Source organism: Triticum aestivum, chromosome 1B (assembly GCF_018294505.1).
Source record: "Triticum aestivum cultivar Chinese Spring chromosome 1B, IWGSC CS RefSeq v2.1, whole genome shotgun sequence".
NCBI lineage: Eukaryota > Viridiplantae > Streptophyta > Magnoliopsida > Poales > Poaceae > Triticum > Triticum aestivum.
The window spans coordinates 169,603,711-169,614,534 of NC_057795.1; the positions used below are offsets into that span (position 1 = coordinate 169,603,711).

The window sequence follows — 10,824 nt, forward strand, 5'->3', positions numbered from 1 at the left end:
TGAATAATAAACATTTACATGATATAAGGAAATATAAATAACAACTTTATTATTGCCTCTAGGGCATATTTCCTTCACTACGTCCACCATTAAGGTGGCAATTCTTGTTGCTAGATTAACTTCCAGGGTGTGTGAGGGAAGAGATTTAATTAAAAATCTCTATCCCCATACTAAACTTGTCAATGTGCATGACCCCTTAGAAGATCTAATCTTCATTTCCCTCAAGTGTTTGCGACAGTTCACTATTATTTACTATGATGAAGCCCAAAGAACTGTTAGCAGATCGTCAACAGTCAGAGTCGATCGATTGTTAGAACTTTATGCAAAGCTACATCATGTGGCAATGAACTGAACCTAAGCAACACTCGAGGGAATAATAACAAAAACATCAAACCCTCACATCCACATGTGATCAAGATTGAAACCTGCATCTACTCATAGAACCGCTCATGAAGCCACTATTGGGAAACGTAGTAGAAAACAAAAAAGTCGCCCTACGATCAACCAGGAACACTATGAAGATGCAATAACAATTTGGATCGGATCGTTACCAACTCCAAGTTGCAACGGAAGAAGACGAGTCGGTGTAGATTGTACTTGAAGTTCCTCGAACCATTGATGAACAATCCCTCAAACGGAAGACCAAAAGCATGGCCACTCCATAGATGAAAGAGTGTGTTCTTCACGATCCGATAGCGCTTCACCGTCCAGAGCTAATCGTCACCGGAGAATTAGAAGAAGGAGATTAAAACCACACTGGGCTTCTAGTTATGCGAGAGGATCAAGGTCTAGCTCTTATTGGATAAACTAGAACTAGAACTAGAGAACTAGAGGAGGCTCCAAAACTTCTATCTCAAAAGGGCCAAAACATCTAGTATATATAGGTGTAGGGAGAGGGGGTGACTTGGGGATGGATTTCCCTCCCCTTGCACTGGCATAGGGGTTGGTGGAGTCTAACTCCACCTCCCCAATTCGGCCTCTCCTGCCCGGTCACCCCCTTCCCGATTAAGTATCTCGGCTTTCCTCTTTCCATCCGCAAGCTCCACGCGTTCGCTCTCCTACCTCTGATCGAGAGGTTTGCCAAGAAACTCTCCTCCTGGCGTGCCTCCCTCCTGTCTCATGGAGAGCGGCTCGCCCTCGTGCGCTAAGTACTCGCCACCATGCCGGTGCATCATTTCCTTGCCATGGTGATCTGCCTACCAATTCTAAAGCAAGCCACACACATTATGCATGATTTCCTTTGGCATGGGAGGAAGGAGGCCAAATCCGAGAACTGCACGGTCAATTGGCAGCACGTGTGCCGCCCGTTGGATCTTGGCAGGCTTAGCATCCGCGACCTTCAACGAATTAGCATCACTTTGCAAGTATGTTGGTTATGGCTGCACACCACTGACCCACAACGCCCTTGGAGCCATCTCAACTTGTCGTGCGAACCCGAGGTCAAGAAAATCTTCCGTGCTTCAACCTTGTGGAAGATTTTCTTGACCGCCACTACAAGTTTTGGAAGGATCAGTGGCTTGACGGAGCTTCCATCGCCGAGCTAGCCCCTGCCCTGGCTTCTCTCATGCCTCAACGCCATAGAAACCGGCGCCTCGTTTGTGATGCCATCCCGCAGTGCGCCTAGATTCAAGACATCTGCGGTGCTCTTGGGCCTGCAGCCACGATTGAGTATGTGGGCCTTTGGAAGCGCCTCCGCACCATCTCACTTGGATCAGAACCCGCCATCATCCAGTGGCGATGGACTGACAATGGAGTATACTCCGCCAAGTCCTGCTATCGGGCTCTATTTCAGGGATCCACGGGCGCCTCGTAAGGCCAACTCCATCGCGTGACCCCAAACGGACGTCCGTTTTGTCCGGATTCTGTCTGTTTGGGTAGGGTAATGGGGTCATGCTCGGGCGTGTCCTGGGATGCGGTGGTCGTGTGCCCAGCGCGCGGCCGCATCCGTTTGCCCCATCCTGTCCACGTCTATTTAAAAAAAGAGCAATGTTTCAAATGCCAAGCCCTCCCCAGTTCATCACGCCAGCAACAAAGCCAGCGGCCTACATGTCCATCGCCAGTATCAGCCAGCAGCCAGCAACACAGCCAGCCTCCAAAATGAATAGTTGTCCTCACCGGCAAGACAGCCAGCGGCCGGCAACACAGCCGGCCTTCGAAATGAATGTTTTTCTCGCTGGCACACAGCCAGCGGCCCAGCGAGCGGGCGACACCCATGCCAGCCTCCAAAAAGAACGGCCACAGTCGATCAGACGACCTAGTTTAGGCCGTCGGTGTCGAGCATCTCCTTTTGCCTGGCCTTGAACTAGGTCCTCGTCTTCTCGCTCATCTTCGACAAGTCCACGCTCATGATCGCAAGGGCCACCTCCTTTGCTTTGGTGGCGGCATTGGTGGCCTCGATGTCGAGCTGCCTTTGCCTGGCCTTGACGTTGTCGGCCTCGATGTCGAGCTGTCTTTGCCGGGCCGCCTCCTCCATGTTGAGCTGCCTCTGTCGGGCCGCCTCCTCCATGTTGATCTTCCTTCTCTTGGCCGCCTCCTCCATCTCAAGCTTCTTCCTTTGAAGGTCTAGGTATTGCTTCATTTGCTCGTCCTTTCTTTGCCGCTTCTTCTCGTCCCTCACATCCTTTTGCGACATCATGCCATGCAAAGTGTCATGCAATGCCATGGATGAGGCATCACGTATGTCGTCAACCTTGGAGTTGGTCTTGCCCCTCGGCCTCTTCAACGCCTCGCCATCTCCACCTCCGGTGAACTTGGCCGTCTTCAAGCCTCTCTTCCTTTGAAGTTCACGATATTGGTCGTTGAACTTAGGGTAATTGTTGATGATCGTCCAACAATTCGTAAGCATGAACGGCTTGTCATTGTGCCGGGCCAGATTGAAATGCCTACACCACATGATCAACAACAAGTGAACATGCAAACATGTACAAGGCCGAAGTCTCATGGTCGTAGCAAGGAAAGGGCTAGGAAGAGGAGAGCATACCATGTCCCCAACACCGAGACCACTCACGGGTCGTGCTTCAACGCTCTCAAATGCGGCTTGATACTTGTTGCACTCTTGTTGGATGAACAACCATCTATTTTGAATCGAGCCGATGCCACAGTTGCTTGTAAATTGGTAGTGCTCAAACATCTTCCTTTCATGGAATATTTTGTGGACTCTCGTCCAAAAAACAATGCCTTTTTGTTGCGCGCCGGTCCTCAGATCTTGGCTAATCTCCATCCAAGCTTGGCAAATCAACTTGTCCTCATCTTGTGTGTATGAACCCGTGCGAATGCTCTTTCTGTTCTTTTGTGCTTCCGCTCTTTGGGTCAGCTTGTCGATGAACAATGGCTCGTCACTAGTATCAACGTCATTGCTTTCTTCTTCGTCACCATCACCTTCGACATAGATGCCATCGTCTTCATGCCACGAGTCACCATGGTTGTAGTCAGCACGGTCGTCGGCCTCTTCATCGGGGACGTACTGGGCGCGGCCATCCTGACTTTGGGTCTCGTCGTGGTCGTAGGCACGACCCTGTCCAACCTCAAAGATCACGTCCTCCATGAACTGGTTGTAGAAGGGGTCGTCGACCGGTGCCGTTGGTGTTGGCATTCCGTCGAACAAGACGCGGGGGGACGACATGGTGCCCGTAAACGGCGGCCGTGCTTGCTTTCTTTGCATCTCGACGGACGGAAGGTCGCTGCTGCTTGACCCAGGGGTGACGTTGAGGTCGATGACGGCAGCCGTGCGCGGGGTGGACGGCGGGATCACGTCCGGCGACCCCGAGAAACGGGTATGTCCGTCGTGCCTTGGCGGGGGAAAGCCGGGCGACATTGGCGTGGTCCGCGACGTGGGCGACTGGCAATGCGAAGGCCGGGCGACCGACGACCCTGTGCTGGCCGGACCGACGGCCGCTCCAGAGAAACCGGTCGGACGACAAATGCCAACCATGAGAAGGGCGTGCGCTTTGCTGACGATGGCCTCCTTCTCCTCGACCTCGGCCTTGCGCCGCATGGCCTCAATCGCAGCGCGGTCGGCGGCTCTCTTGGCCGCGGCGATGTTGTCCTTGGCGACCGTCCTCCGGCCCCTCCTCTTTGCCGATTTCGAGTCCAACTTGGCGATCTCCTCCGGCGTGCACTCCGACCGCGGCTTCCTTGGCGCCTTGCCCTTCTTCTTCTTGGCCATTCCGGGCGGATCGACGGCCAGCCCGCCAGAGTTCGATTGGGTTTCGGCCATGGACGAGGGAGGGAGTGGGACGGGCGGGACGTGGGAGGGTTTTTTTGGGGGGAGGGGGGGATGGCGCCAAAGGGGCCGCGGGGAGGTTTTGCTTTGTGTCAAGCGCGCGCGTCCCGCCCGTCCGCGCGCTGTCCGTTTCACCCAAAAACCGGCGCAAACTTGGGTTAGGGATGGGTCGAAAGTGGACACAAAACGGACAAAAGTCCGTTTGCTCCGGCGCGCTGGGCCACCCGGTTTGTCCCTTTTACCACCCCAAACGGACGGGGCCGGACAAGACGGGATCGCGCGGTGGAGTTGGCTTAATGGCAGCTGACATGGAAGAAGCGGGCACCGACTGGCGTCAAGCTATTTATGTGGCTGGCCTGGACCGATGCTGGATTGCTGTCGGCCTCGCCCGCCACAGGCTGCCGCACAACCTCCAATGCATCCTGAGTGACCAATAGGACGTGGCAATGCACCATCTCCCGCTCTGTCTCACACATCTTCCACCGGTGCCGCCTCAGCGTCCAGCCTCCGTCGCAGAAAGGGTACGTGCAGCCCTTTCCGGAACCATGTGAGGATTATTGTACTGTATGTCCTATCAAATTATTGCGTTTGGGTGCAGCAACAAAAAAACTTCCTCTGGCTTAACACCGGCGGTACGCTCAACTGATATCAGAACTTGGAAATATTAGCATCCCTATCTTCCAACAGTTATAAGCATCGTGATTTCACAATTTACATCACAAAGTCCAACCTGCAGCAGTTATAAGCATCGTGATTTCACAATTTACATCACAAAGTCCAACCTGCATCAGTTATAAGCATCGTGATTTCACAATTTACATCACAAAGTCCAACCTGCAGACGAGCACTAGCTGCTTCACAAGAGCGTAAGGAATATCGTGTGCAATATCTCCTGTAAGATAGCGCCACACAGATTCAAAGAGAGTAAAGTTGGGGTGACGAATAAAGAGAGATGCAGTAAAATGCATTGAAATGGCAACATAAAATTTCCTCTCTCATGTATCAGCTGAAAGAGGAGCTCTAATAACATCGACACCAATTTCACATATTATTTAGGAGTATGCAAACATGCGGCCACAGCAAAGGAAAGGGAATTAAACATCATGTAACTACAATCTGCAGCGAAGGTCGCAATTCACAGTTCCGCATACGAAACAAGCTCACAACAAAAAGAAAAATAGATGTTTCTAGAACGCATCGATTCAAAATTATTTCAAAAACTTGCCAATTGTTTCGAGCTGGCAGCTGAACTCGTATCAGAAATCACATGTGGATCGCCTTGTCGTAGGTGTTCATGCACGCCTCCTTCAGGGCCTCGCTCACTGTCGGATGCGCGTGGCATGTACGGGCAATGTCCTCGCTGGATGCTCCATACTGAAGTGCAAGCACAGCCTCGTGGATGATCTCGCCCGCGCCAGGGGACATTATGTGTACGCCGAGGATTCTATCAGTTTCCTTCTCAGATATCACCTTCACCATCCCTTCGGCATCATCGATTGCCTTCGCCCGACTGTTTGCCAGCAGGGGGAACTTCCCAACCTGGTAGGCTACACCAGATGCCTTGACCTGTTCCTCCGTCTTGCCAACGGAGGCCACCTCTGGGTGTGTGTACACCACGCCAGGTACAGTGTCATAGTCAACATGGCCCTCCTTCCCCGCGATAAATTCAACACATGCAACACCATCCTCCTCAGCCTTGTGTGCAAGCATCGGTCCAGGTATCGCATCTCCAATCGCGTATACGCCCTTAACATTTGTCATAAAGCGATTGTCAACAAGGACCCTTCCGCCCTTGTCTGTCTCAACACCAATGGCGTCCAGCCCAATACCAGCAGTGTATGGGACTCTGCCAGCAGATACAAGGACAACATCAGCCTCAATGACAGTCTGCTCTCCACCAGCTGCAGGCTCCACAGTTAACTTGACACCACTTCCAGAAGTATCGACCCCGACTACCTTTGTCTTGAGCATGAACTTAAACTTTTGCTTCTCCAGCATACGCTGAAACTGCTTCCTTATCTCTCCATCCATTGATGGGACAATATCAGGGGCAAATTCAACCACAGTCACTTCAGACCCTAGCCTGTTCCAGACAGAACCCATCTCTAGACCTATGTATCCAGCTCCAATGACCACCAACTTCTTTGGTATTTCTGTAAGTGCAAGAGCCCCAGTAGATGACACAATCTTCTTCTCATCAATTGTAACTCCAGGGAGAGATTTCACATCTGAGCCAGTGGCGACAATTATGTTCTTCCCTTTGACGATAGTGCTACCACCATCAACTAAATCCACAGATACCTCTGACGGAGAGACAAGCTTCCCAAACCCTTTAACATACTCAACCTTGTTCTTCTTGAACAGGCCTTCGATGCCCTTTGTAAGCCCAGAAACAGCCTTGTCTTTCTGAGCCATCATTGCAGGCAGATCTACCTCCAGATTGGAGAACTTAACGCCATGGTGTGCAAAAGAAGACTTTGCCTCATGGTACATATGCGACGAATGCAGAAGAGCCTGGAATGTTCAAGAAGAAACACAAATTATATCAAAATACTATGACCAAACGATATATTTGCAGTTTTGTAGATTTTCAGCAGCTAGCTTCAAAAGTTACAACAAGCAAAAAAAGAGAAAAGAAACACAACAGATTTTGCAGCAGTTTAAGGAACCACCTCCCAGTGTATTTATCTGGCTTCGCCAAGGTTTACCGATAAGTTTCACATAAACAGGTGGCAATACATAATAAAGATCTGGAAACCACACCCAAGAAGATGACCAAGCTATAATTAGCAAAAAGGCTTGAAACACTGAGCTGGGCAACTAAAAATAACTACAAATCAGTAAGCATGGTGTTTCAACGCACATAAACTTGCAGTTTTGTAGATTTTGTAGATTTGCATTTTTGTAGTTTTGTAGATTTTTATATCAAAATACTATGACCAAACGACATATTTGCAGTTTTGTACATTTTCAGCAGCTAGCTTCAAAAGTTACAACAAGCAAAAAAAGAGAAAAGAAACACAACAGATTTTGCAGCAGTTTAAGGAACCACCTCCCAGTGTATTTATCTGGCTTCGCCAAGGTTTACCGATAAGTTTCACATAAACAGGTGGCAATACATAATAAAGATCTGGAAACCACACCCAAGAAGATGACCAAGCTATAATTAGCAAAAAGGCTTGAAACACTGAGCTGGGCAACTAAAAATAACTACAAATCAGTAAGCATGGTGTTTCAACGCACATAAACTTGCATACGATCTTTAATTGAATATGAGCACTATAAAGGGTGAGGACAAGATCTGAAGGCTCTATTTGAGCAAAGATCGTCTGTCTAACATCATTGTGAAGCTAGAGCAAGTAATAACTACAGATTCATTTTAATAAAATGGAGCCAGGGGGCACCCCTTCTATATTAAAAAAAAGTACAGAAGACGGAAACTTCTCCATAAAATAATAGAAGGCAGAAACTAAGCCAGAAAGCTCGAGCTCTCAAAAATACCAAATTGCTTGAACTCGGCAACTAACCTCTCTTCAAGGAAATTACGAATTCAATTAATATATTTTTTACCCCGTGAATAGAGAAAAGTATAAACAAGTGGTATTGCATTGGATGAATATGACAGCATTAGAAATCAACTTTTGAGGTTCATGATCAACCCCCTAGGTTCAATTTACTTGAACTTCAGAAAAACACTAACTATTTTCTTTCCTGACTTCTAAATTTATTTGAGCATCAGAAAACACTGCAGATATTTTCTTTGATCAGCTCAGTTGAAGCCACCCTATATGCCCTGCCAGGCCTGCTTTCAACCAGTAATATGGAAGTGCGGACCCTAGAGGCTACTGCATAAACCAACAGCGCTATCGGCAAGCCCACATTGATAACCATCAACCATACAATACAAATGGTATGGCGCATTATCTAATGATGAAGCTGGAAACACTATACTTATGCAGACTAGCAGAACAAGCATATAACAAGTTATAAAATAACTACATGAACAAACTCATTACATAGAGAAATATTTATAGAAAACAACCAATGGTCTGGTTGAGTTCTATCTGATATTCACACACCGTGTTCAGAGTAAACAAACAAATGCCTAGAATTGTACCACATTGGCATATGAGAAATCAACAAACAAGCACACCCGTTGGTCTATAAGCTCAAAAAATCGGTACACCAACAAGAGCTGTCCCCTACTTCTAACACATATATACCCCAAGTGTGCATCGTCCTGAAGCCCTTGAAAAAGCTAAACAAACTGATATCTAAACAAGCTATACATCACAACCTTCCATAAACCGCATAAGCAACAGCAGGTACAGAACTAAATCACACATTCAATTCTGCAACTCACCCAAGGCAAACCCCTAGCTACATTTCTCACCATGGAAACTGGGAAACGTAATCAGTAATCACACAAAAAATAAACAAACTAGAACAAAGTCAACAACTCGAGCCCAAATTAAATGGTTAAGGGTAAACTTCCGTACCAGATCAACAACTTATTATAGCCTAATATGGGCCTGCGCCCCGCAAACCCTAGCGCCAAAATCGTGGTACGATGCGTACGGATCTACGACCTCCAGGCTATCTCCAGCAGCACGAACGCATCTATCCGGATCGCATATCGAGAAGGGAAGGGGGAGATGGGAGGAGGAGGAGGCGGCGATAGATGGATACCTTGGACGGGATGCAGCCGACGTTGAGGCAGGTCCCCCCGAGCGCGCCCCTCTTCTCGATGCAGGTGGTCTTAAGACCGAGCTGCGCCGCCTTGATGGCCGCCACGTACCCACCGGGCCCGCCGCCGATCACGACGACGTCGCTCTCCTCCCCCGACGCCGCGTACCCCCGGCACGCGGACGCCCACGCCGCCGCGTGGGGCCGCCGCAGCAGCACAGCCTCCGCCGCGCGCCTCCTCGCCAAGCTCGCCATCGCCATCTCGCGGACGCGGACTCCTCCTCGCCTCGATTTTCTTTTAGGAAGAAAATGGTATGGAGATTCCAAATTCTCCTCTCCTTTCCTTTTGCGCAAGAAAGAAAGAAGATGGGGGGGCGGAGAGAATGGCCGAGTTGTGAAATCTAAACACGAAGGGTCAAATAATACGGGGTACCACCAACCGATACGCCCGCGAGAGGTGGGGTACCCCGCTCTAAGCTGACAGGTGGGCCATCCGGTATAGGAAGCCAGGTTTGCTCCCTTTGCCTATTTTCATTCCTATGTCTATGATTTTTTTAACACAAGCAAGTGCTCATACATACGCGCATACATTCGGCCCTGTGAACGCACACACGCACACATTATCTCTATGAGCACCTTCGAGAGATGAGCCGGCATATCATCTTGAGGTTTACGAAGTCACCGTGGGCGCCTCGTCGTCGACGGGAACATCTCCTCTCACTGAAATCGCGCCGCTGAAAATTCTGAAATAAATCCAGAAATAATGCGAGCACCAGGACCTGAACCCTGATGAGCTGGAATATCACTGTCACTCTAACCATCCAACCACAGGTTGGTTCACCTATGGTCTATGAAATTAATCAACATTTTATGCGTTATTAATGGCTTTTATATATTGCAAAAAGGTGATGGGTAGAAAGTTATTTCGAGAAGACGATCGGCGTGCAAGCAAGGCTAGTCTTAGAAGGAGGATTCATCAACCCCGCGCCATACAATAAGGGCTCATTTGGTAACCGGGGTCCCCCTTCTTTCCCTAGGTGGGGAAACTCCAAGCCGAATCAAACCGGGGGAGCCTACCGCTGCATTTGGTTCCCAACGAAGGGGAGGGATCCCGGAGTGCGAAGTTCTGGTGCTTGGGCACTTTGATGCCTGTTTATTTGAAGAAGAAAAATCAAAACCCATATTTAGAAGTTTCAAAAAAATCACAAAAAATATGTGGAAACTTGTATGTGTCCACTATGAATCCATGAAATGTTGTTTCGAAAAAATATAATATGTAAGCTATAAAAGAAACAAAATTCTAGCCCAAATAACAAAAAAAAGAAGCCCATTTAAAAATACATATTTGTCTTTCTTTACATCATGTGTGAAACTACAAATGATACTCCCTCCTTCCCAAAATATAAGTCATGGTTGACTTTCATGTTCTTTCATGCATGACTTTGATCACTAATATATACCAAAGTGCATTAGTTGAACATGTATAAATGGTATCGACATATTTGTCTTGCAAAAAAAATTAGTTCTTATGTTTATATACTAATTTTGTAGACATGCAATAAGTAAAAATTATAGTCAAGGTTTTGTGATTAAGACCGAAAAGAGTCAAGCGCGCCTTATATTTTGAGAAGGAGGGAGTATGAAATTTTCCAGATACATAACATACATGTGTATGCGTGTTTATAAAAAAATGCAATGGGCAGAAAGGTGCCCGTGCACCATTGGTAGTTTTCGAGGGATCACATCCCTTTTCGCGGCTCCTTCCCGGCTAAGATTTTCATGCCTCCATTGGTCGGGGAGGAAAGCCTCGCTCGCTGGTTCTCGAACCGAGCTGCGACGACGTTGCGTGAAAGCCTACAACCTCCGTCTGAGGTTCTTTGTCCGGCAACCCAGAGCGACACAACCCCCCCCCCCTC

At 48.5% G+C, this 10,824-nt stretch overlaps 1 protein-coding gene across 1 annotated transcript; it reads right to left on the bottom strand.

Moving 5' to 3' along the window:
• Positions 1-5,251: 5,251 nt before the first annotated feature.
• Positions 5,252-9,325, bottom strand: LOC123114079 (leghemoglobin reductase). Its single transcript, XM_044535447.1, has 2 exons — positions 8,912-9,325; positions 5,252-6,736 (listed from the first exon to the last, which is right to left on the bottom strand). Exons 1-2 carry the CDS (start codon positions 9,167-9,169, stop codon positions 5,486-5,488), a joined length of 1,509 nt encoding a protein of 502 aa, XP_044391382.1. The 5' UTR covers positions 9,170-9,325; the 3' UTR covers positions 5,252-5,485.
• Between the last annotated feature and the right edge of the window lie 1,499 nt (positions 9,326-10,824).